General features: G+C 64.8%; 1 protein-coding gene across 1 annotated transcript; it reads right to left on the reverse strand.

Moving 5' to 3' along the window:
• Nucleotides 1–93: 93 nt before the first annotated feature.
• NCKAP1L (NCK associated protein 1 like) lies at nt 94–18,247 on the reverse strand. Its single transcript, XM_058822132.1, has 31 exons — nt 18,146–18,247; nt 17,643–17,753; nt 16,979–17,071; nt 16,314–16,370; nt 16,096–16,238; nt 15,176–15,266; nt 14,925–15,062; nt 14,395–14,443; nt 13,371–13,524; nt 12,417–12,473; nt 11,580–11,676; nt 10,124–10,233; nt 9,320–9,452; nt 9,149–9,230; nt 8,920–8,978; nt 8,451–8,596; nt 7,823–7,955; nt 7,624–7,743; nt 6,753–6,892; nt 6,122–6,253; nt 5,170–5,388; nt 3,893–4,023; nt 3,712–3,809; nt 3,348–3,435; nt 3,167–3,249; nt 2,829–2,909; nt 2,648–2,741; nt 2,294–2,410; nt 1,636–1,745; nt 1,065–1,154; nt 94–216 (listed from the first exon to the last, which is right to left on the reverse strand). Exons 1-31 carry the CDS (start codon nt 18,245–18,247, stop codon nt 94–96), a joined length of 3,381 nt encoding a protein of 1,126 aa, XP_058678115.1.
• Nucleotides 18,248–26,414: the final 8,167 nt, after the last annotated feature.

The raw sequence follows: 26,414 nt of genomic DNA on the forward strand, positions 1-26,414 counted from the left end.
GGGGGGTTCCGGCCAGGGGTCCTGGGGGTCCCGGGGGCCCCGGTCAGTGCTGGGGGGCCCGGCCGGGGGTCCCGGGGGTCCCGGGGGTCCCGATCAGTGCTGGGGGTTCCGGCCGGGGGGCTCCCGGCACACCTGGCGGAAGGCGTTGCGCAGCAGCACGTATGGGAAGCAGCTCTCCAGCATGTCCAGCGTCAGGAAGGACGACTCGGCCACGATCTTTGGGGTGGGGGGCACCCATAAACACCCATCAGCACCCATTGGCACCCATCGGGACCCATTGGCACCCATCGGGGCCCATTGGCACCCATCGGCACCCATCGGCACCCATAAACACCCACCAGCACCCATTGGCACCCATCGGCGCCCATTGGCACCCATCATGACCCATCAGCGCCCCCCCACTCCTGCCGACCCCCCCTGCAGCTCCCCCGGCCCGGCTCAGGGTGAAATATTTGCAATATTTGCAATATTTGCAATATTTGCATTGAAATCGCTCCGGGCGCCAGGCGTCCCAGGTGTCCCATGTCCCCAGGTGTCACGCCCGGGTGTCCCCCTCATGTCCCCCCCAGGTGTCCCCCCCTAGGTGTCCACAGGTTCCCCCCATGCCCCCCCCAGGGGTCTCCCGTATCCCAGTTGTCGCCCCAGGTGTCACAGGTGTCTCCACCAGGCGTCCCCATGTCCCTCCCAGGTGTCCCCATCAGGTGTCCCCAGGTGTCCCCCCAGGTGTCCCCCCCAGGTGTCCCCCCAGGTGTCCCCATCAGGTGTCCCCAGGTGTCCCCATCAGGTGTCCCCAGGTGTCCCCATCAGGTGTCCCCAGGTGTCCCCCCAGGTGTCCCCATGTCCCCATCAGGTGTCCCCGGGTGTCCCCCCAGGTGTCCCCCCAGGTGTCCCCATCAGGTGTCCCCAGGTGTCCCCCCAGGTGTCCCCCCAGGTGTCCCCATCAGGTGTCCCCAGGTGTCCCCAGGTGTCCCCCCAGGTGTCCCCCCCAGGTGTCCCCCCAGGTGTCCCCATCAGGTGTCCCCAGGTGTCCCCAGGTGTCCCCCCAGGTGTCCCCATGTCCCCACCAGGTGCAGCAGCAGCACGATCGAGTCCTGGTTCCGCAGCCGCGCCTTGTCCGGCTCCTGGGCCAGCTGCAGGAGGCTGCTGGAGGCCAGCTGGGGACACAGGGGACAATGGGGGGACAGTGACAGGGACAGGGGGACAGCAGGGACAGCCACAGGGACAGCAGGGACAGCGGGGACAGTTGGGGACAGCGGGGACAGGGTCGAGGACAGGGTCAGTCAAGGAGAGCAGGGACAGAACCAGCCCAGAGGGGACAGGGCCAGCCCCAGGGAGGGGACAGTGCCACCCCAGAGGGGACAGGGCCAGCCCCGAGGAAGGCACAGGGACAGAGCCAGCCCCAGGGAGGGGACAGGGGCAGTGCCAGCCCAGAGGGGACAATGCTGGCCCAGTGGGGACAGGGCCAGGGTCAGGGACAGGGCCAGCCCGGAGGGGACAGGTGCCAGCCCCAGGAGGGGACAGTGCCAGCCCAGAGGGGACAAGGACAGTGCCAGCCCCAGGAGGGCACAGGGACAGTGCCAGCCCCAGGGAGGGGACAGTGCCACCCCAGAGGGGACAGTGCCATGCCAGGCTCACCAGCAGGAACTCCTTGAGGTGCGTCTCGATGTTCTTGCTGTGCACGGTGAAGAGCGCGGCCGAGAGCTGCACGATGGCCTTGGCCAGGCAGTGCACGTTGTTGTTGTGGCCTGGGGACACCGCGGGGACATCGGGGGGACACGGGGTGGGAGTCGGTGAAGGGGGGGACACGGGAAAATTGGGGATTCGGGAAGGCTGGGGACATGGGAAGGGCTTGGGGACACGGAAAGGTGTTGGGGACACTCAAATGTTGGGGACGCAGGAAGGTGATGGGGATACGGGAATGCTGGGGACAACCCAGAGTCTCCACAGTGCCACCTCCCTTGGTGACAGTCGTGGTGTCCCCCCAAACCTTCTGCTGTGACAATGAGACAGTGAGAACTGCCAGCATGGGGACATGGGGACACACAGAGGGACATGGGGACACACAGGGACATGGGGACAGGGGACATGGGGACATGAGGACACAGGGGCGCAAGGGACACTGGGGACACTGGGGACACTGGGGACAGGGGGACATGGGGACACACAGAGAGACCCTAGGGACATAGGGACATGCGGACAGGGGACATGGGGACACAGGGGACATGGGGACACAAAGGGACACAGGGGACACAAAGGGGACACAAAGGGACACAGGGCACACGGCCCCCCTCACCGTCCAGCTCGGGGTTGTAGAGGGACGCGGGGTCAGCTGCCAGCAGGGGCAGGGACACGGCCACGAACACCAGGAGCAGACAGGACACCTTGTAATCCTCCTCGGGGGACACGGCCTCTGCCGAGGGGACAGCGCGGTGACAGCGCCACCCAAGAGGTGACAGCGCCACTCGGAAGGTGACAGCGCCACCCGGGCTGTGACAGTGCCACCAGGGCAGTGACAGTGCCACCCGGGAGGTGACAGTGCCACCCCACGGTGACAGCTCCACCCAGGAGGGGACAGCGCCACCCTGGAGGTGACAGCACCACCCGGGAGGTGACAGCGCCACCCGCGGTGTCCCCAGACCCCCCGCACCTGTCCTGTGCCCCGCCAGGGCCGTGACCAGCGCCGGGTCCACCTCGCACGGGACCCCCGCGGCCGAGGCCAGCTCGAAGATGCTCAGGGTGACCTGGGGACAGGGGGACAGGGTCACGCGGTGTCACGCGGTGTCACGCGGTGTCACAATGCCAGCTCCCCCCCGTGTCCCTGTCCCCACCTGGATGTCGGTGTCCGGGGTCACCACGTCCGCCAGGCACTCGATGGGGCCCATCAGGAACGGGCAGTGCTGGGAAAACACCTGGGGGGGCGGGCAGGGGGTCAGGGGGTCCTGGGCCCCAAATGGGGGGTGCTGGGACCCCAAAATGGGGGGGTCATATGTCCCCAAATGGGGATCCTGTGTCCCCAAATGAGGGGGGTCCTGGGTCCCCAAATGGGTGTCCTGGAGGGATCCCAGGCTCTGGGGGTGTCCTGGGGGGGGGATCCCAGGGTCTGGGGGTGCCTCAGGGGTGTCCCAGGGTCTGGGGGTTCCCCGGGGGGGTCCCACGGGGGTCCCACCTCCCGCAGGCCCTGCTGGGCCATGGCGCGGAAGCTCAGGATCTCCCCGATGATGGTCATGCGCTTCAGGACGTTCTCGGCCGCTGCGGGGACACGTGGGGGACAGCGGGGTGACACGGGTGACACCCCTGTGTGCCACCCTCCGTGTGTCACCCCCTGTGTCACCCCCTGTGCCACTCACAGCTCAGGCGGGGCAGCAGCGCCGGCCTCTGCTCGGCCCGGCAGCAGCGCAGCTGCACCAGCGTGTCCATGTTCTCCACCACCAGCTTCTGTGGGGACATGGGGACACCACTGGGGACACTGGGGACACTGGGGATGCTGGGGACATTGGGGATACTGGGGACAGTGGGGACAGTGGGGACATTGGGGACACTGGGGACATTGAGGGACCTGGCATCTCCCACCATTCCAAGGGGCAGGCAGGTACAGGGTTGGGGTGGCACTAGGATGTGTCCCCTGTCCCTGTCCCCAGCCCCTGTCCCTGTCCCCTGTCCCCAGCCCCTGTCCCTGTCCCCTGTCGCCATCCGCTGTCCCTGTCCCCGTACCTTCAGCTCTGTCACCTGGGACCCCACGTGCCACATCAGGTTCTCGCTCAGGAACCTCATCCCGTAGGGCCCGATGAGCTCCGCCAGCGCCCGCATCTCTGCAGAGGGGACAGGTGGGGACAGGTGGGGACACTGGGGGGACAGGAGGTGACAGCCACCCCTCCAAGCCCCCCCAGCCCACCTGAGACGTCGGAGAACTCGGCGGCGCTGAACGGGGGCTGCTCCTCGCGGGGCACCGTGGTGAAGGCCTGGAGGGCTGGGGACAGGAGCACGGCCCCGGTGCTGGCCTGGCGCAGCAGCGCCTCCAGGTACCTGTGGGGACACCGCTGTCACCTGCGGCACTGTCACCCGTCACCTATGGCAGTGTCATCCTGGGCAGTGTCACCTATGGGACTGTCACCTATGGCACTGTCACCCATAGCAATGTCAGCCATGGCAAGGTCACCCATGGCAATTCCACCCATATCCGTGCTGCCACCACCCTGTCCCCCTGTCCCCCTGCCCTGTGGTGACCCTGTCCTCATGGTCCGTCCCCCCCCCCCATGCAGTGACCCTGCCACCCCGTCCCTGTCCCCTCCATGGTGTCACTGACCAGTCGGTGTAGATGGCGGTCAGCGTGGGCTGCCCGCTGCCTGCCCCATGTCCCCATGTCCCCATGTCCCCATGTCCCCATGTCCCCATTGGTGTCACTGACCAGTCGGTGTAGATGGCAGTCACAGTGACCTGTCCCCAGCCCCTATGGGTGACCCTGTCCCCATGTCCCCATGTCCCCATTGGTGTCACTGACCAGTCGGCGTAGATGGCCATCAGCGTGGGCTGCTCGCTGCCTGTCCCATGTCCCCATGTCCCCAGCCCTTGGTGTCACTGACCAGTCGGTGTAGATGGCGGTCACAGTGACCCTGTCCCCATGTCTCCGTTGGCACCTTTTACGACAGTAGCGCTTTACGGCAGTATTTACGACAGTCGCGCTTTACGGCACCCTTTACGACAGTCGCGTTTTATGGCACCCTTTACGACAGTAGCGCTTTACGGCTGTCCCCATGTCCCCTCCATGGTGTCACTGACCAGTCGGTGTAGATGGCGGTCAGCATGGGCTGCCCGCTGCCTGCCCCCGTGTCCCCATGTCCCCACGGTGTCACTGACCAGTTGGTGTAGATGGCGGTCAGCGTGGGCTGCCCGCTGCCTGTCCCCATGTCCCCCTGTCCCCGTGTCCCCATGTCCCCACAGTGTCACTGACCAGTCGGTGTAGATGGCGGTCAGCGTGGGCTGCCCGCTGCCTGTCCCACAGTGACCCTGCCACCCTGTCCCCATGTCCCCAGCCCCTATGGGTGACCCTGTCCCCATGTCCCCACGGTGTCACTGACCAGTTGGTGTAGATGGCGGTCAGCGTGGGCTGCCCGCTGCCTGTCCCCATGTCCCCCTGTCCCCGTGTCCCCATGTCCCCACAGTGTCACTGACCAGTCGGTGTAGATGGCGGTCAGCGTGGGCTGCCCGCTGCCGTCGCGGGGGTGGCTCTGCTGCAGCAGCACCGTCCGCAGCAGCCGCGCCGTGTCCAGGGCCACCAGGTGTCCCAGGCGCTGCACCAGCCCCATGTAGGCGCCCAGCCCCGCCAGCACCTCCGAGGGCCGCGCCACCTCCTGCGAGGCCTGGCTGTACCCGGCCATGGCCACGATGGCCCTGCGGGGACATGGGGACCGTGAGGGACGCGCAGGGTGTCCCCTCGGCCCTGCGTGTCCCCGGTGTGTGCTCAGCGTGTCCTCTCAGCCCTGCGTGTCCCCAGTGTGTCCCCTCGGCCCCATGTGTCCCCAGCGTGTCTCATCAACCCAGCATGTCCCCTTGGCCCTACATGTCCCCAGTGTGTCCCCAGCTTGTCCCTGGCGTGTCCCCTTGGCCCTACATGTCCCCAGTGTGTCCCCAGCTTGTCCCTGGCGTGTCCCCTTGGCCCTACATGTCCCCAGTGTGTCCCCAGCTTGTCCCTGGCGTGTCCCCTTGGCCCTACATGTCCCCAGTGTGTCCCCAGCTTGTCCCTGGCGTGTCCCCTTGGCCCTACATGTCCCCAGTGTGTCCCCTCGGTCCCACATGTCCCCGGCATGTCTGCGGCGTGTTCAAAGTGTGTCCCCTCAGTCCCATGTGTCCCCAATGTGTCCCCTCGGCCCCACGTTGCCCCCTCAGCCCTACATGTCCCCTCGGCCCCACGTGTCCCCAGCATGGCCCCAGCATGGCCCCAGCGTGTCCCCTAGCCCCCCCATGTCCCCTTGGCCCTGTGTGGCCCCAGTGTGTCCCCTCAGCTGCCCGTGTCCCCTCAGCCCGGCATGTCCCCAGCATGTCTCCGGCATGTCCCCAGCGTGTCCCCACAGCCCCATGTGTCCCCTTGGCCCCACGTGTCCCACTCAGCCCCACGTGTCCCCACTTGGTCAGGCGCGCCTCCAGGTGGCTGCTCAGGTACTCGGCCGGTGTCACCGTGTGCCCGAAGACGGTGAAGTTTGGGACGTGGTTGAGGCTCAGGGACAGCTCGGCCAGGGTCAGGTGCAGCTTGTCCATGCTGGGGGACAGTCATGGTGTGACCCCGTGGGGACAATCCATGGGGACAATCACGGTGTGACCCCGTCGGGACAATCACACAATGTCCCCACGCCACACCCAAGCTCTGGTGGCTTCAGGTGAGCTCCTGAAGACTCCAGAGGCCACCAAGACCCCAAAGGCCACCAAGAGCCCAAAGGTCCTGGAGACCCCAAAGGCCACCAAGAACTCAAAGGTCCTGAAGACCCCAGAGGCCACCAAGACCCCAAAGGCCACCAAGACCCCAAAGGTCCTGGAGACCCCAGAGGCCACCAAGAGCCCAAAGGTCCTGGAGACCCCAAAGGCCACCAAGACCTCAAAGGCCACCAAGAGCCCAAAGGTCCTGAAGCCCCCCAAATCCACTGAGCCCCCCGAGGTTCTGAAGCCCCCAAAGGCACTGAGCCCCCAGAGGTTCTGGAGACCACCAAAGTCCTCAGAACCGTGACCCCGTGGGGACAGTCCCTCCCCCGGGTGGCGCTCACTTGGTGGTCAGGGTCCGGTCCCGCCGGTGGCTCTCTGTCCCCGGTTTGTCCCTTTGGGGGTCCCCCTTACGTGGCAGCTGCTTCGGGGTTTTCTTGACGCGGGCTCTGCTGATGGTGGCTGCACAGTGCTTGGGGAGGAGCTGCGGGGCGGGGACAGGGGCGTGGGGACATGGGGACATGGGGACAGGGTCATGGGGACACCCCAAACAGGGCCACCATGGCCACAGGCCACCATCCCCAAGGGCTGGGTCAGGGCATGTCCCACCAGGTTCGGCCCCCATGGAGGAACTTCCCCATCCTGAGGGTTTGGTGGGGACAGGGGGATGAGGGGACAGAGAGGCCATGGAGAGCCTGATGGCCACAGAGACCCCAGAGGTTCTAGAGACCCCAAAGGCCACAGAGATCCTCAAGCTGATGGAGACCTCGAGGTGGTGGAGACCCCAAAAGGCAGAGGGATCCTGAAGGTGTGGAGACCCCAAAGGCCAGTGAACCCCCAAAGGTGCTGGAGCCTCCAGAGGTTCTGGAGTCCCTAAAGGTCCTGGAGCCCCCAAAGTCCACCAAGACCCCAAAGATCATGAAACCCCCAAAAGTCCTGGAGACCCCAAAGGTCCTGGAGATCTCAAAGGCCACCAAGATCCCAAAGGTCCTGAAGACCCCAAAGTCCACTTACACCTTAAAGGTCCTGAAACCCCCAAAAGTCCTGGAGACCCCCAAAGGTCCTGGAGACCCCAAAGGCCACCAAGACCCCAAAGACCCTGAAGGCCCCAAGGGTCACCAATCCCTCTAAAAGTCCCAGACCCCCCGGACTCCCCCGAGCCCCCCAGAGGTCCCAGACGCCCCCAGATTCCCCCAGACCCCCAGACCCCCAGACCTGCTGGCTCAGGTTGTGCTGCTCGGCGCAGGCGTCCAGGACGCAGCCGCTGCCCACGCGCGCCAGCTCCTCCAGGAACTTGTGGCACAGCCCCAGCGCCGCCGCCTCCAGCTGGGGGTACTGGGGGGACACGGCACCCCTCAGAGCTGGGGACAGGGCTGGGGGACCCCCCAAACCCCCCCCCCAGGGTGTCACCCACCTCCTCGGGGCACATGGGGTGCTGGCAGCGCGAGAAGTGGGCGCAGAGCAGGGGGAAGGCGATGGCGAAACGCAGCATGGACGGCTCGTCCAGCGTCTGCGCGAACATCCGCTCCAGGGGACGGGGGTAGAAACTGGGGACAGGGACACAGATGGGGACAGGGATGGGGACAGGGGACACCGAGAACATCCGCTCCAGGGGACGGGGGTAGAAACTGGGGACAGGGACACAGATGGGGACAGGGACACAGAGGGGGACAGGGACAGGGCCAGCAGGGTCAGGGACACTGAGAACATCTGCTCCAGGGGACGGGGGTAGAAACTGGGGGCAGGGACACAGATGGGGACAGGGACACAGATGGGGACAAGGACAGGGTCAGCAGGGACAGGGATGGGGACAGGGATGGGGACAGGGATGGGGACAGGGGACACTGAGAACATCCACTCCAGGGGACGGGGATAGAAACTGGGGACAGGGACACAGATGGGGACAGGGATGGGGACAGGGGACACCGAGAACATCCGCTCCAGGGGACGGGGATAGAAACTGGGGACAGGAGGGGACAGGGATGGGGACAGGGATGGAGACGGGGACAGGGACAGGGACGGGGACAGGGACAGGGGCTCACCAGAGGTGGGACAGGTCGGAAGTCTCGTCCAGCAGCTCCTCGGGCCGGTCCAGCAGGCGCGTGTGGAACACCACCAGGCTCATGGCACGGCCAACGTCACCGTTGGAGCTCAGCGGCAGCGCGGCCTTGGCCACACTCGTGTAGGCCTGGGACAGCCAGGGGACAGCCGTGGGGACAGGGACATGGGGACAGCCATGGGGACAGCCATGGGGACAGCATCAGGGTCAGGGGGACAAAGATGGGGACAGGGAAAGGGACAGCAGGGATGGGATCAGGCTCAGGGGACATGGGGACAGCAGGGACATGGGGACAATGGTGGGGACAGGGACAGGGGGACAAGTTTGGGAACAGCAGGGACAGGGGAGGAATGGGATTGGCACAGGGATGGGGACAAGGGTGGAGACTGGGACAGGGACAGGGACATGGGGACATGGGGACAGGGACATGGGGACAGGGACAGTGCCAGCACCTGGAGCCGGAACCAGTCCAGGCGCAGCGCGGTGAAGTCAAACTGCTCCTGCTCATCCACTGCGGGGACAGAGGGGACACGGGGACAGGGCTGGAAGTGGCAGTGCCACCACAGGGGACCGGGGCCCGGGATTGTCCCAGAGCTCCCGGGAGAGCGGGGACACCGAGTTGGGGTGGCACCGGCCACACGGTGAGGGGACAACGCGGGCCGGGATGTGACAAACCCGCACCTTCCTTGGCCGCCAGAGCCGAGAGGGAGCTGACGAAGGACGAGAGGATCACGGACTCCTCCTCGGGGCACACCGAGAGGTTCTGCGGGCACAGGGGGGCTCAGGGGGCTCAGGGGACTCCCAGGGGGGCTCAGGGGGCACAGGGGGGCTCAGGGGACCCCCAGGGGGTACCTGGATGACGTCGCTGAGCACGAGGGCGTCGAAGCGGGCCAGGTAGTGCCGGTGGTAGCGGCGCAGGAGCCACAGGTGCCGCCGCACCAGGGCCCGCAGCTGCTCCAGCGCGAACAGCAGCTCCGCGAGGCGGCTGCGCCGGGGGGGGCGGTCAGAGACACCCCCCGAAACCCCCCCGGGGGGCAGCAGGGACCCCCCGAGTGACCCCGGAACTCCTGAACCCCCCCGAACCCACCCAAATCTCCTGAACACCCCCAAAATCTCTGAACACCCTCAGAACCCCACCCTGAACGCCCTCGAACCCCCCCAGTGCCCCCCGAACCCACCCAAATCTCCTGAACACCCCCAAAATCTCTGAACACCCTCAGAACCCCACCCTGAACGCCCTCGAACCCCCCCAGTGCCCCCCGAACCCACCCAAAAATCCCGAACCCCCCCCAGTGCCCCCCGAACCCACCCAAAAATCCCGAGCCCCCCAAATCACCCCAAAACTTCTGAAAACACCCAAAACTCCTGAACCCACCCAAATCCTCTCAACGTGCTCAGAACCCCACAAGGACCCCCCAAAATCCACCCAGTGCCCCCCAAACGCCCCCAAAATTCCTGAACCCACCCAGTGCTCCCCCGAACCCCCCAAAATCTCCTGAACCCCCCCACAACTCTCGAACACCCCCAAAAAAAACCTCTGAACGTCCTCAGAAACCCACAAGGACCCCCCCCCCCAAAAATCCACCCAGTGCCCCCCGAACACCCCAAAAATCGCTGAACACCCCCAAATCCGGGGGGTCCCCTCCCTGTCCCCACCTGTCGCTGAAGTCCTCGGGGTTCTTGCTCTTGGTCACGTGCTCGGCATGTCGCGACAGCCAGCTCACCTCGTCGCGACACAGCGACAGCGCCACGAACACCAGCAGGGCCTGAGGGGGGCGGCAAGGGGGTCGGGACCCCCCAAAATCTCCCGAAATTTCCCCCAAAACCTCCCAGAATCCCCCCCAAAATCTCCCGAAATTTCCCCCAAAATCTCCCGAAATTCCCCTCCCAAATGTCCCCAAAATCTTTGCGAATCCCCTAAAATCTCTCAAAATCCTCCAAAATCTCACAAAAAGCCCCAAAGTCTCTGAAACGCCCCCAAAATTCTCTCAAACGCCCCTCAAAACCCCACCCAAAAGCTCCCAAATCCTCTCCCAAAATCCCCCCCAAAATCTCCCCGAATCTCCCCAAAACCTCTCAAATCCCTCAAAAAATTTCCCAAATGCACCCAAAATCTCACAAACGCTCCTCAAAATCCCCCCAAAATCTCTCGAGTGTCCCCAAAATGTCCCCTAAGTCTCCCAAAATCCCCCCAAAACCTCCCAAAATGCCCCGAAAATTTCCTCAAGTCCCCCTCAAAATCCCCCTTAAATCCCCCAAAATCTTTCCCAAAATGCCCCCAAAATCTCCCCAAATCCACTCCCAAATATCTCAAAATCCCCCCTAAGCCCCCCAAAATCTTTCCCAAAATCCCCCCAAAATTTCCTCAAATCCCCCCAAAATCCCCTCAAAAATCCCCCCAAATTCCCCCCAACTTTCCTCAAATGCTCCCAAAATCCCCCCAAATCCCCCCAAATGTCTCAAATGCCCCCAAAATCTCTCAAATCCCCTTGAAATTCCCCCCAAATCCCCCCAAAATCTCCCCGAATCCCCTCCAAATCTCTGAAATCCCCCCAAAATCCCCCCAAATCTCACAAATGTCCCCTCAAAATCCCCCCTAAACATCTCAAACCCCCCCTCCCTTAAGCCCCCCAAGTATCTCCCAAAATTTCCTCAAAACCCCCCCAAAACTTCCTCAAAACCCCCCAAAATCCCCCCAAAATCCCCCATAAACCCGCCAAAATCCCCCCAAATCCCCCATAAACCCCCCAAAATCCCCCCAAATCCCCCGTAAACCCCCCAAATCCCCCATAAACTCCCCAAAACCCCCATAAACCCCCCAAAATCCCCCCAAATCCCCCGTAAACCCCCCAAAATCCCCCCAAATCCCCCGTAAACCCCCAAAATCCCCCATAAACCCCCCAAAATTCCCCCAAAACCCCCAATAAACCCCCCAAAATCCCCCAAAATCCCCCATAAACCCGCCAAAATCCCCCCAAAATCCCCCATAAACCCCCCAAAATCCCCCCAAAACCCCCCCAGATCCCCCATAAACTCCCCAAATCCCCCATAAACCCCCCAAAATCCCCCATAAACCCCCCCAAAACCCCCCCAAACCCCCCCAAATCCGCACCTTGGGTCCGAGCAGGCCGGGCTGATCCTCCAGCAGCGCCGCCAGCTCCCGCACGGCCCCGCGCAGGAACGAGCGGCGGCCCCGGTGCAGCGCCGGGCTGGGGGGCACGGGGGGGGTTTGGGGGCGTTTGGGGGTCCCCGGGGGTCTCTGGGGTCGGGGGGACCCGGAGGGGACAGGAGGGGACACGGAGGGGACACGAGGAGGGGACAGGAGCCAGCGCAGGGATCAGGGCTGGTCTCATGGGGATGGGGAAGGGTTGAGGGGATTTGGGGGCGTCAGGATGGGGACAAGGGGGGGGTCACGGCCGGGGTCACCCCGGAGACCCCCCCCAGACACCCCCAGGGGACAGCAAAGGGCAAAGGGGGCGATGTGGGTGAAACCGGGGAGAGACCCCCCAGGAACCCCCCCCGGGTTTGGGGTGCTCTGGGATCTCCCATGGTCCCAAACCCCCCGGGACCCCCAAATCCCCCAGGGACCCCCCCGGTTTGGGATGCTCTGGGATCTCCCATGGTCCCAAACCCCCCGGGACCCCCAAATCCCCCAGGGACCCCCCCGGGTTTGGGGTGCTCTGGGACCTCCCATGGTCCCAAACCCCCCAGCTCCCAAAAGACCCTGAGACCCCCCCAAACCCCCCAGGAACCCCCCCGGTTTGGGGTGCTCTGGGATCTCCCATGGTCCCAAACCCCCCGGGACCCCCAAACCCCCCGGGACCCCCAAATCCCCCAGGAACCCCCCGGGTTTGGGGTGCTCTGGGATCTCCCATGGCCCCAATCCCCCCAGCCCCCCAAAGACCCCAGGACCCCCCAGGACCCCCCTGGGACCCCCCAAACCCCGCACCTGTGCGCCGCCGCGTGCTCTCGGCACTCCTTGACGTCGGCCACGCGCTTCCCGTACCTGGCGAGGGGCACCTGGAGCTGGCACCGCCCTGTGCCAGGCCCGGACACCACCCAGCCCCCCTGGTACCCCCCTGGCACCACCAAATCCCCCTGAACACCCCCCAGCCGCACCCTGGCACGCACAGTGTCTCCAGTGAAGCCCCCAGACCCTGGCACCGGCTGTGCCACCCCCTGCCCGGGCAGTGCCACTCCCGGTGTCCCCCATCGTTACCCCCCCAGGCAGTGCCACCCTCGCCCTGGGCACCGTCACTCGCAGTGTCCCCGTCCGCCCCTGGCAGTGTCACTCAGTGTCCCTGTCCCCCCGGGCAGTGCCACCATCGGTGTCCCTGTCCCCTTCGCCCCGGGCAGTGCCACCCCCCGTTGTCCCCCATCTTCTCCACCCCCTGGTAGTGCCACCCACAGTGTCCCCATCTCCCCAGCAGTGCCACCTGCAGTGTCCCCATCCCTCCCTGGCAGTGCCACCTGCAGTGTCCCCATGCTCTCTCCCCCCTGGCAGTGCCACCCCCGGTGTTCCCATCCCTCCCTGGCAGTGTCCCCACCCCAGGCAGTGCCACCCCCCTGGCAGTGCCACCCGCAGTGTCCCCACCCCAGGCAGTGCCACCCCCCTGGCAGTGCCACCCGCAGTGTCCCCATCCCAGGCAGTGCCACCCCCCTGGCAGTGCCACCCACAGTGTCCCTACCCCCCTGGCAGTGCCACCTGCAGTGTCCCCCCCCACCCCTGCCAGTGTCACCCCTGGTGTCCCCCACCCCAGGCAGTGCCACCCCCCTGGCAGTGCCACCTGCAGTGTCCCCACCCCAGGCAGTGCCACCCCTGGCAGTGCCACCCCCGGTGTCCCCATCCCTCCCTGGCAGTGCCACCCCCCAGGCAGTGCCACCCCCGTGTCCCCACGCTCACCCCTTGAGCCCCCCCAGCAGCTCCTCGGTGACCTTGTGCACGGCCACGGCCTCGTCGCGCACCAGGGGCACAAAGAGGGACCCGCGCAGGGCCTGGCGCCACAGCTCCTGGCACGGGGGGGTGCCCAGGGCGCCCGGGCACGCCAGGAACCCCACTGGGGGGGACACGGGGTCAGGGGGACACCGAAACGGGGACAGGGACCCCAAAATGGGGACAGGGACACCAGGGACCCCACTGGGGGGGGACACGGGGTCAGGGGGACACCGAAACGGGGACAGGGACCCCAAAATGGGGACAGGGACACCAGGGACCCCAGTGGGGGGGACACGGGGTCAGGGGCACACCAGGGACCCCCAAACGGGGACAGGGACCCCAAAACGGGGACAGGGACCCCCAAACGGGGACAGGGACACCAAAACGGGGACAGCCCCAGGACAGGGACACCAGGGACCCCACTGGGGGGGGACAGGGTCAGGGACACCAAAATGGGGACAGGGACGCCACAACAGGGACAGGGACACCAGGAACCCCAAAATGGGGACAGCCAGGGCACCCGGGCACGCCAGGGACCCCACTGGGGGGGACACGGGGTCAGGGGGACACCGAAACGGGGACAGGGACCCCAAAATGGGGACAGGGACACCAGGGACCCCACTGGGGGGGACACGGGGTCAGGGGCACACCAGGGACCCCCAAACGGGGACAGGGACACCAAAACGGGGACAGGGACACCGAAATGGGGACAGGGACCCCAAAATGGGGACAGGGACCCAGAAATGGCGACAGGGACACCAAAATGGGGACAGGGACACCAGGAACCCCACTGGGGGGGACAGGGGGTCAGGGACATCAAAATGGGGACAGGGGCCCCAAAACGGGGACAGGGACCCCAAAATGGGGACAGCCCCACGACAGGGACACCAGGGACCCCAAAATGGTCGCTAGGGGTTGGGGACACTGCCAGGAGGGGTTGGGGACACTGCCCGGGAGGGGTTGGGGACACTGAGGCAGTGGCAGCACTCACGGATGATCCAGCGCTCCATCACCTCCAGGGACAGGTACTCACAGGCCATCTGGGGACAGCAGTGCCACCGCGTCACTGTGCCCCGAGCCCCCGGTGCCCCTGTGCCACCACAGCCCTGTCCCTGTGTCACTCACTCTGTCACTGATGGCCAGGCTCAGCATGTCCCCATGTGCCATGTCCCCATGTCACTCACACTGTCAGAGGTGACTGGGCTCAGCCTGTCCCCGTGTCCCCACTCACACGTCACTGGTGACCGGGCTCAGCATGTCCCCATAGCCATGTCCCCATGTCCCCACACCCCATAGCCATGTCCATGTCCCCATGTCCCCACAGGTGTCACTCACGCTGTCACTGGTGACCGGGCTCAGCCTGTCCCCTTGTCCCCCTGTCCCACGTCCCCATGTCACTCACGCTGTCACTGGTCACCAGGCTCAGCCTGTCCCCATGTCCCCATGTCCCCACTCACACTGTCACTGGTCACCGGGCTTAGCCTGTCCCCATGTCCCCATGTCCCCACAGGTGTCACTCACGCTGTCACTGGTCACCGGGCTCAGCATGTCCCCCGCGGGTCCCAGCAGGGACAGCAGCTGCTCCTGGCGCCACAGCTCCGCGTCCCGGCAGCGCCGCAGGAACGGGGCCCGCAGGGACAGCAGCGCGCTGCTCACGGCCTGGGGACAGCGGGGGCACAGTGGGGACACCGGCCGGGCACCAGGGGTGGCACTGCCGGGAGATGTCACTGCTGGGGACACGGCCGTGCTGGGGACGGGGACCCCCGACCCACCTTGGTGTGGGGCCCGAACTCCTCGGGCAGCTTCTTCAGGGGGTGCTCGTACTCCAGCACCATCTGCGCCAGCCGGGGGAAGCTGGGCTCGCTGCGGGGACACATTGGGGACACGCTGGGGACAGCCCTGGGGCCGGTTCTGGCACTGGGGACATGCTGGGGACACGTTGGGGACAGCCCCGGGGCCGGTTCCAGTGTTGAGGACACACTGGGGACACATTGGGAACACACTGGGGACAGTGCCAGGGCCGGTTCTGGCATTGGGGACACACTGGGCACAGCCCCTGGGCTGGTTCCAGTGTTGGGGACACACTGGGGACACGTTGGGGACAACCCTGGGGCCGGTTCTGGCACTGGGCACAAGTCTGGGACACGCTGGGGACCACCCCAGAGTCGACCCTGGTGTTGGGGACACAGTGGGGACAGCCCCAGGGCCAGCCCCAGCACTGGGGACACAGTGGGGACAACCCCAGGACAACCCCAAGGAGGCCACAGACGTGGGGACACAGTGGGGACAACCCTGGGCTTGGGACACGGCCCTGGGGACAGCATGGGGTCAGTTGGGGTGGCCCTGGGGACAGCAGGGAGGGCACTGGGGACAGCGTGGGGACAGCCCCAGTGAAGACACAGCCCTGGGGACAGCAGGTGGCCCTGGGGACAGCCTGGGGACAGCCCCGGTGGGGACACAGCCCTGGGGACAGCAGGGTGGCCCTGGGGACAGTCTGGGGACAGCAGGGTGGCCCTGGGGACAGCAGGAGTGGGGACACAGCCCAGGGGACAGCAGGTGGCCCTGGGGACAGCCTGGGGACAGCCCTGGTGGGGACACAGCCCAGGGGATAGCAGGGTGGTCCTGGGGACAGCAGGGTGGCCCTGGGGACAGTCTGGGGACAGCAGGGTGGCCCTGGGGACAGCGGTGGCACCTGGCGCCGTGGCTCATCTCGTGCGCGCACTGGTAGAGCCCCAGCAGCAGGCGCCGCTCCTCGGCGCGCGCCAGCAGCAGCACCAGGGACACGTAGGTGACAACCAGGTCCAGGTAGCCCTTGGTGAGGTCGTAGTTGATGTGCTGCAGGGGAGGGGACAGCGTCAGGGCGCGGGGACAGCGGGGACAGAGCAGGGTGGCGCTCGGGGTGGCACTCACGATGTCGAAGAAGCACTGGCTGGCGTCGATGGTGTTGAGCAGCTCGTAGACGTGGTCCTGGGGACAAGGGGACAGCGTGGCGTGTCACTGCTGTGTCACCGGCCCTGAGGGACACCCGTGTCCCCTCTGCCCCTCGTGTCCCCTGTGTCCCCTGTGTTCCTGGCTTTGAGGGACCCTCCTGTCCCCTGTGTCCCCGGTGTCCCCTGTGTCCCCAGCCCTGAGGGACTCCCTCCATCCCCCATGTCCCCTCCGTCCTCCTGGCTCCGAGGGACCCTTCTGTCCCCCATGTCCCCCGTCCCCTGAGTCAACTTTGTCCCTCCCATCCCCTTTGTCCCCTGTGTCCCCCAGTGTTCCCTCTGTCCCCTCTGTCCCTGTGTCCCCTCTCCCCTGTGTCCCCCATGTCCCCCTATCCCTTGTGTCCCCTCGTGTCCCCCCATGTTCCCTTTGTCCCCCGTGTCCCCCTATCCCCTATGTCCACCATGTTCCTGTCCCTTGTGTCCCCTGATGTCCCCAGTGTCCCGCATGTCCCCCATGTTCCTCTGTCCCCTGCGTTCACCGTGACCCCTCTGTCTCCCATGTCCCCTTTGTCCCCCTATCCCCTGTGTCCACCATGTCCTCCAGTGTCCCCCGTGTCCCCTGTGTCCCCCGTGTCCCCTCCGGCTCACCCGGAACTCCAGCACGTCCAGGAAGGTTTGGTAGAACGGGGCCAGCGCCCGCACGATGTCCCCTCTGTCCCTGTGCACCGGGCCCAGGTGCTGCTGCGGGGACACGGGGGGGGACAGCGGTGTGGGTGACACACGGGGACAGAGGGGTGGCAGTGACACACGGGGACAGCAGGGTGGGGTGAGAAAAGGGGACACCCAGGGTGAGGTGACACTGGGGACACACAGGGTGGGGGTGACACAAGGGGGACACCCAGGGATGGGTGACGGAGGGGACACGCAAGGGGGGGGTGGCACATCCCACGGGGGGTGGGGACACGGGGACAGCGGTGACAGTGACCGTGGGGACACGGGGACACGGGCGGGGACAGTGGAGACACGGGGACAATGGGAACTCAGGAGTGGGGACACTGGGACACAGAGGACACAGGGGACGTGGGGGTGGGGACAGTGAGAACATGGGGATAGTGGGGACAGGGGGGACACAGGGGTGGGGACACGGTGACAATGGGGACACGGGGACAGTGGGGACACAGAGGTGGGAACAAGGGGGTGGTGACACAGGGGTGGTGACAATGAGAACGCAGGGATAGTGGGGACAGGGGGGACACAGGGGTGGGGACACGGTGACAATGGGGACACGGGGACAATGGGGACAGCGGCTCACGGTGCTGCTGCGCACGTCCAGGTGCGGGAATTTCTTCAGGATGAACTTGGCCGAGGCCTCCATGGCCTTGTCCCCGAGGAACGCCGGCCGCGTGCGGGGGTCCGAGCACGTCTGGGGGACCCCCGGGTCAGAACCCCCCGAAATGACCCCAAAATCCCCTCCCTGGGGCTGGGACACCCCCAAAAACCTCTGAAAATGAGACCCCCTCCCCATAATATCCCCCCCAAACCCCTCCCGGGCTGGGACCCCCCCAAACCCCACCCTACCCCAACCTTCCCCAGCTTGGAACCCCCCAAATTCCTCCTTAGGGCTGGGACCCCCCAAACCCCCCCTGCCCAAGCCCCTCCCTGCCCAGGACCCCCTGAAATCCCCCCTAAATCCCCTCCTGGGCTGTGCCCCCTCCCCAAATCCCCCAAATCCCCCCATCCCTCACTCCCCCCAATCCCCTCAGCTGCTCCCCATGGCCGGGGGGGTTTGGGGACCCCCAGGACCCCTCCCCAGACCTTTTTGAGGTTGTAGACCCTGACGAGGACCCCCCGACCGCGCTCGTTGAGCAGCGTCAGCTTCTCGGCCAGCTTGTCCCCGTACACCGAGGGCAGGGCCATGGTGGCACCTCGGTGGCGCCTCGGTGGCACCCCCAGAGTCCCCAGATAGGCCCCAAACCCCAACTTCCCCTTCCTGGGCTGGGCCCGGCTGCGCTGGGGCCACTGGGGACACGTGACGGAGCTGCCACCGCCCCGTGACACCGCAGGGACACCGCGGATGGGGACACCGCGGATGGGGACAGCGGCGATGGGGACACGGGTGGTGGCCAATGCCACCATCAGCCCCATCTGGGGCTCTGACAGCCCCAACTCAGGGTCCTGTATTGGTATCTGGACCCTATATCGGGGTCTGAGCCCTATATCAGGGTCATGGCCCTATATGGGGGTCACAGCCCTATATCGGAACAAATTTGGGCCCATGGAACCCAAATTCACTCCCATTTGTGCCCCTTTTGGGGTCCCCTTTATCCCCAAACGGGTCTCATTTATGCCCAATCAGGGGACCCCAATCTGGGCCCATTTTACCCCAATCAGGGCCCTATACTGGGGTCAGGGCACTATATTGGGGTCAGGGCCCTATATGGGAGTCACGGCCCTATATCGGAACAATTTGGACCCATGGAGCCCAAATTCACTCCAATTTCTGCCCCTTTTGGGTCCCCTTTGTGCTCCTTTTTGGGTCCCATTTATCCCCAATCAGGTGACCCCAATCTGGGCCCATTTTACCCCAATCAGGGCCCTATACTGAGGTCAGGGCCCTATGTGGGGGTCATGGCCTTATATAGAAACTATTTGGGCCCATGGAACCCAAATTCACTCCCATTTGTGCCCCTTTTTGTGTCCCTTTTATCCCCAAACGGGTCTCATTTATCCAAAAAGTCACACAGGTCTGAACGGTGTAAAAATAAAATTATCAGAGGGTGAAAATGCAGATTTTTGGATTTTTGGTGTGGGGGTTTTGGGGACAAGATGGAGGAATTTGGGGGTGTCCTGTCCTTCTTTCTTCTTCTTCTTCTTGGTCTCCATTTTCTGCTGTGACGTTGGCACTTTGGGATTGGTTTAGAATAAAAGTTCACTGTCTGACATGGGTGATGGGTATAGGGGATTAAGTGTAAATATTGTGCACGTAGTTTTTGGTATAAAAGGACGGCACCGCCTCGGGGGCAGTCAGTGTTCCTGCGGCTGCCCCGCTGAGCTGACCTTGGCTGGGCAGAAAGGAAATTTTATAGATAAGAATTAATAAACAACCCCAAGACCGAAAAGTGAAGAGTCCAGACTCGTTCTCCAGCCGCAAGCAGAGACACCCTGCACATCTGGGGCAGAAAATATCAACCAAAACGCGAGAAATTCCCAATTTTGTTTTTCGCGCGTTCCAGGCGGCGCCGCAGCGCCCCCAGCGGCTCGGAGGACCCGGGAGCGGCGCCCGTTGCCGCGGTAACGGCGGCGCTGCCGTAAAGCAAAACCGGCACTGGTGGGAGCGGACCGGGACGGAACCGGCACTGGTGGGAGCGGACCGGGACTGGTGAGAGCGGACCGGGACGGAGCCAACCGTGCTGGGACCGGACCGGGACCGAACCGGGACCGAACCGGGAGTGGTGGGACCGAACTAGATCCGAACCGGGACCGAACCGGGACCAAACCAGGAGTGGTGGCACCGAACTAGATCCGAACCGGGACCGAACCGGGACCAAACCAGGAGTGGTGGGACCGAACCGGGACCGAACCGGGACCGCTGGGACCAAACTGTGGCCGGTGAGACCGAACCGGGACAGAACCGTGCCCGGTGGGACATAACCGGTACCGAACGGTGCCCGGCGGTACCGAACGGTGCCCGGTGGGCCATAACCGGTACCGAGCCCGGTACCGTCGGGCCGCTCGGGTGCGCATGGACCCCGACGCGGTGGTGCAGTGCCCGTACGACCGGAGCCACCAGGTGCGCGAGTCCCGCCTGCCCTATCACCTGGTGCGCTGCCAGCAGGTGAGCGCCGGACGGACGGACAGGGGGACAGGGGGACAGCCCGGGGGGACAGCGGGAACGGGGCCGGGGGTCCAAAACCTGCCGGGGCTCGGCACCTGCGAGGGGTCGGTTTGGGGGTCCGGGAGATGCCAAAGGGAGGTCGTGAGGGTCTGGGGTCTGCAGGGGTTTGGGGTCTGGGGTCTGCAGGAATTGGAGTCTGGGAGGGTCTGGGCTCTGCGGGAATTGGGGCCGGGGTCTGGGAGGGTCTGGGGTCTGTGGCAATTGGAGTGTTGGGTCCGCGGGAATTTGGGTCTGGGTCTGCAGAGGTTTGGGGTCTGGGGTCTGCGGGAATTGGGGTCTGGGGTCTACGGGAATTGGGGTCAGGATCTGCAGGAATTGGGGTCGGGGTCTGGGAGGGTCTGGGGTCTTTGAGGGTCTGGGGTCTGCAGGAATTGGGGTCTGGGCTCTGCAGGAATTGTGGCCGGGGTCTGGGCGGGTCCTCGGCGGGGGCTCAGGTTTGGGGCGCAGGGCGGGGCTCGGTGTCCCCGCCCCCCCTTAGCCCCGCCCCCCGTGTCGCTGTCCCCAGAACAACCCGCAGGTGTCGCGCACCTTGGCCACGTGTCCCTTCAACGCGCGCCACCGCGTCCCGCGCGCGCTCCTGCGCGCCCACGTGGCCTCGTGCCCCGACAAACTGCCGCTGGAGCTGCCGCCAGGTACGGCCGGGACCCCCGGGTGTGCCCCCCAGGTACCCCCAGGTGTGCCCAGGTACCCCCAGGTGTGCCCAGGCGTGTGCCCAGGTACCCCCGGGTGTGCCCAGGTACCCCCAAGTGTGCCCCCACATGTGCCCAGGTGTCCCTAGGTGCCCCCAGGTGTGCCCTCAGGTGTGCCCAGGCGTGTGCCCAGGTACCCCCAGGTGTGCCCAGGTACCCCCAAGTGTGCCCCCACGTGTGCCCAGGTGTCCCTAGGTGCCCCCAGGTGTGCCCTCAGGTGTGGCCCCCCAGGTGCCGCCCCCAGGTACCCCCAGGTGTGCACCCAGGTGTGCACCCAGATGTCCCTAGGTGTGCCCAGGTGTGTCCCCAAGCGTGTCTCCGGGTCCCCCTAGGTGCGCCCAGGTATGCTCTCAGGTGTGCCCTCAGGTGTGCCCGCAGGTGTCCCCAGGTGTGTCCCCCCAGGTGTGTCCCCAGCTGTGTCCCCTCACCGCTGTCCCCTGTGTCCCCAGGTGTGTCCCCAGGTGTGTCCCAGCTGTGTCCCCTCACCGCTGTCCCCTGTGTCCCCGCAGACCCCGAGGAGGACATGGCCAAGACTGCCCACACCTGGCAGCCCCCCCCGTGCCAGGAGGACTGGGACGCAGGTGAGGGTCCCGCCGTGTCCCCAGAGCCCCCGGTGTCCCCATTGTGTCCCCACAGGCTGGCACTGTGTCCCCATGGTGTCCCCACTGTGTCCCTGTCGTGTCCCCATGGTGTCCCCCATGATGTCCCCCTTGGTGTCCCCATCATGCCTCCATGGTCTCCCCATGGTGTCTCTGTTGTGTCCCCACCGTGTCCCCATTTTGTCCCCATTGTGTCCCCCTGGTGTCCCCACCCTGTCCCCATTTTGTCCCTGCCATGTCCCCACCATGTCCCCATTTTTTCCCCACCCTGTCCCCACCGTGTCCCCACCGTGTCCCCGTCCTGTCCCCATCCCTGTCCCTATTTTGTCCCCATGGTGTCCCCACTTTGTCCCCATCCTGTCCCCATAGTGTCGCCATAGTGTCGCCATAGTGTCCCCATCCTGTCCCCATAGTGTCCCCATAGTATCCCCATGGTGTCCCCATCCTGTCCCCATTTTGTCCCCATTGTGTCCCCACCGGATCCCACCATGTCCCCACCATGTCCCCATTTCATCCCCACGGTGTCCCCACACTGTCCCCGCCATGTCCCCACCCTGTCCCCATCCCTGTCCCCACCATGTCCCCATGTTCCCTGTCCCCATGGTGTCCCCGCCATGTTCCCATTTTGTCCCTGCCATGTCCCCGTCCTGTCCCGACTTTGTCCCCACTGTGTCCCCACCATGTCCCTGCCATGTCCCCATCCTGTCCCCACGGTGTCCCCGCCGTGTCCCCATTTTGTTCCCATCCTGTCCTCGCCGTGTCCTCATCCCTATCCCCATCCTGTCCCCATGGTGTCTCCATGGTGTCCCCACGGTGTCCCCATCCTGTCCCCGTCCTGTCCCCACGTTGTCCCCCCGGTGTCCCCATCCTGTCCCCATTGTGTCTCCATGGTGTCCCCACGGTGTCCCTGCCGTGTCCCCATTTTGTTCCCATCCTGTCCTCGCCGTGTCCCCATCCCTATCCCCATCCTGTCCCCATTGTGTCTCCATGGTGTCCCCATTTTGTCCCCATCCTGTCCCCACGGTGTCTCCATGGTGTCCCCACGGTGTCCCCATCCTGTCCCCACGGTGTCTCCATGGTGTCCCCACGGTGTCCCCATCCTGTCCCCGTCCTGTCCCCACGTTGTCCCCCCGGTGTCCCCGTGCAGAGCTGAGCGAGCTGGAGCTGGAGGAGCCGCCCCCGTTCATCCTCCAGGTCACCAAGGGGGACCTGCCCGTCCCCTGCCACAGGTACGGCCTGGGGACAGCGCTGGCACCAGCGATGGGGACACTCAGGGACCTGGGAGTGTCCCCAAGTGCCACCCACGCCCAGGGGTGTGTGAATGTCCCCAAGTGCCAAACTCAGGTGTGGGGGTGTCCCCAGGTGTCACGTTCAGGTGTGTCAATGTCCCCGAGTGTCACAGCTGTGTCTGTGAGTCCCCAAGTGCCACACCTAGGGGGTGGGAGTGTCCCCAAGTGCCACACTCGGGTGTGGGAGAGTCCCCAGATGTCACATTCAGGTGTATGAATGTCCCCGAGTGTCACAGCTGTGTGTCCCCAAGTGCCACACTCAGGTGTGTGAATGTCCTCGAGTGTCACAGCTGTGTCTGTATGTGCCGAAGTGCCACACTCAGGGGTGGGAGTGTCCCCAAGTGCCACACTCAGGGGTGTGTCTGTGTGTCCCCAAGTGCCACAGTCGGGTGTGTGAATGTCCCCGAGAGTCACAGCTGTGTCCATGTGTCCCCATGTGCCCCACTCGGCTGTGTCCGTGTGTCCCCAGGTGTCACATCCAGGTGTGTGACTGTCCCCAAGTGCCACACTGGGGTGTGTGAATGTCCCCAAGTGCCACACTCAGGTGTGTCTGTGTGTCCCCAAGTGCCACACTCAGGTGTGTGAATGTCCCCAAGTGCCACACTCAGGTGTGTCTGTGTGTCCCCAAGTGTCACACTCAGGTGTGTGAATGTCCCTGAGTGTCACAGCTGTGTCCCCAAGTGCCAAACTCGGGTGTGTGAATGTCCCCGAGTGCCACACTGGGCTGTCCCCCCCCTCAGGCCACCCCAAATGACCCCCCCGCCCCCCGTGTCCCCCAGCCCCGACCCCGCCGCGCCCCCGGAGGGGCTGGCGCTGAGGAAGCCGCGGCCGGCGACAGCGGCACCGCGCCTGGGGACAGCCGGACAGCGCCTGGGGACAGCGGGACCGCGCCTGGGGACAGCGGGACCGCGCCTGGGGACAGCGGGACCCCGCTCGGGGCAGGGGCGGTCCCGGCCGGGGACGGCGGGGGGAAACCGGGGGGTCGCGGGGCCCGGGGGGGCCCCCCCCGGCTGTCAAATATCTCCGGAAATAAATAAAAAATAGAGCGGGAGCTGCGGGGACACCGCGCGTGGGGACAGCGGGGACGCTGCGACAGCGCCACCCCCCGTGCGGGGACAATGCGGGGACAATGCGGGGACCGGGGGTGTCACCTCGACTGCCCCTTCCCTCGTGCTGGTCACCGCGGGCTGGGCGTGTCGCATCCCTGGTGTCCCTGTCACCCTGCCACCCTCCTCGATGTGTCCCTGCCACCCTCCCCATGTCCCTGTCACCTTCTGGTGTCCCTCTGTCCCTCCCCTGGACGTGTCCCTGTCACCCTCCACAGTGTCCCTGTCCCCCCTCGGCCTGTCCCCACGCCCTCGATGTGTCCCTGTCACACCCCGGTGTCCCCCTGTCCTGTTCCCCCCCCCCGTGTCCCTGCCACCCACCCGTGTCCCTGTCACCCTCTGGTGTCCCCCTGCCACTCCCCTGGACGTGTCCCTGTCACCCTCCCGGTGTCCCCCTGTCACCCCCTGTCCTGTTCCCACCCCCTGGATTTGTCCCTGTCACCCCCTTCTCTGTGTCCCTGTCGCTCCCCCCATGTCCCTGTCACCCCCCGTCCTGTCCCCACTCCCTCAACGTGTCCCTGTCACCCCCTGTCCTGTCCCGTGTCCCTGTCCCCGCTGTCCCCTCCCGTCCCCTGCCCCCGTTCCCTTTGCCCCCGATCCGCCGCTCCCGGCCGCGATTTTGGGCTCGGGGGGGGCAATTTTGGGGCATCTTGCGCAAAGTCCCCCCCCCCCCCCCTTTGTGCCCGGGTTAACGGGACAGGGGACCCGCCCTGGGGGGGGGGGCGGGGGGGACGACAAAGGGGGGGTCCCCACCTCGACCCCCCCCACACCTGGAAATCCTCAAACCCTTCCCAAAAATTGTCCCAGAGCGTCCCCACCCCCGGGACCCCCCCCCGGGACCCCCAGGATGGGGGGGGAGATCCCCACCCATCCCCCGCCCCCCCCTCCCCAAATTCCTCCTCCTTTCCCTCCCCCCGCGGCCGGAGCTGCCTCCGCTCGGAGCCGCCGGATTTGGGGCGGAAAAAGTGGAAATGGGAATTTCTGTGTCACCGCCGCCTCCGCCGCCGCCACCCCCCGCTCCCGCTCCCGCCTTTTGGGGGGGGGGGGGGGGGAAATTCTCATTTTTATCCCTTTTCGTCCCTTTCTATCCTTCCCAAGGGGTTCGCCCCGCTGGGTCCGGCTGGGGGGGGGGGTGTCTGGAATGTTCTGGAATTGTGGAAATTCCGGGATCGCAGCTGCGGGGCGGGATCGGGATCGGGATCGCCACCCCCGCCCCGATCCCAACATCTGCAGCGGGCCCGGCCCCTTCCCTGCCCGATCCCGCTGAATTTCCCCCAAAATCCCCTGGAAATCCTTTTCTGGGGGGATTTTCTGCCCCCCTCAGCTCCACCAGGACCCTCCCAGCGGGATTTACCCGCTCACCCCATCCCAAATCCCACCCTAAACCCCGAGTGGGACCCCCAAAAATCCCACCCAGATCCAGGCGGGATTTTTCCCTTTTTTCCCCAATTTTTCCCTATTTCCCTATATTTTCCCTTTTTTTGTTCCTATTTTCCCCCCTATTTTCCCCTATGTTTTCCTATTTTCTTTCCTCTTTTTTCCTTTTTTCCCCCCCTTTTTTCCCCTATATTTTCCTATTATTTTTCCTTTTTTTTCCTATTTTTTCCCTTTCCTCCCCTATTTTTCCCTTTTTTCCCTCCCTATTTTGTTCCTATTATTTTTCCTATTTTTTTCCCAACTTTTTCCTAACTTCTCCTAACTTTTTCCTAACTTCTTCCAATTTCTTCCCATTTTTTCCAATTTCTTCCAGCTTTTTCCAATTTTCCCTATTTTCCCCTATTTTTCCCTGTTTTTTCCCAGCTCTGCCGCCTCTCCCTGCGTGTCCCGGGCCTGGCCCGGGAGTTTTTCCTGCCGGGGCGGATCCGGGCGGGGGTTGGAAAATCGGGAACAAACAGGCGGCTCCCGCTTTTCCACCCATTTTTGGATGGCGATTTTTGTTTTTCCCTCTCTCCGTCCCCCGGGCCGGGAATTCCCTGGGCAGGGAGGTTCTGGAATGTTCCGGGGCCATCCCAAATTTCTGTCACCTCCTCCCCCTCGTTGTCACCTTTGCTGTCCCCAAATCCCCCGAGGGGTTTTGGGGGGATTTCTGGGGGTTTTGGGTTCACACGAGGGGGTTTTGGTGGATTCTCACGGATTTTGGGGCTGCTGGGACCCCCCCAAAAAGAGGCCTGAGGCAGAAATTTGTGGGGAAAACAGGGAACACCCCAAAAGTCAACATTTCACACCAAAACAGTGAGGGGGGAGCGCCCCTAAATCCCCTCCTGCTGCCTCAGCAGGAAAATCCCGGATTTGGCCCCAAAATGCCCCATTGGATCACGGGGGTGACCCCAAATGAGGATTTGGGGACACAGGGATGACACGGTGACACAGGAATTGGGGGTTATGGGGACAGGGGGATTTGGGGACATGGTGACACGGGGATTTGGGGTTGTGGGGACAGGGGGATTTGGGGACATGGGGACACAGGAATTTGGGGACATGGGGACAAGGGGATTTGGGGACATGG

Source organism: Ammospiza caudacuta, chromosome 31 (assembly GCF_027887145.1).
Source record: "Ammospiza caudacuta isolate bAmmCau1 chromosome 31, bAmmCau1.pri, whole genome shotgun sequence".
In the NCBI taxonomy this organism is placed as follows: Eukaryota; Metazoa; Chordata; class Aves; order Passeriformes; family Passerellidae; genus Ammospiza; species Ammospiza caudacuta.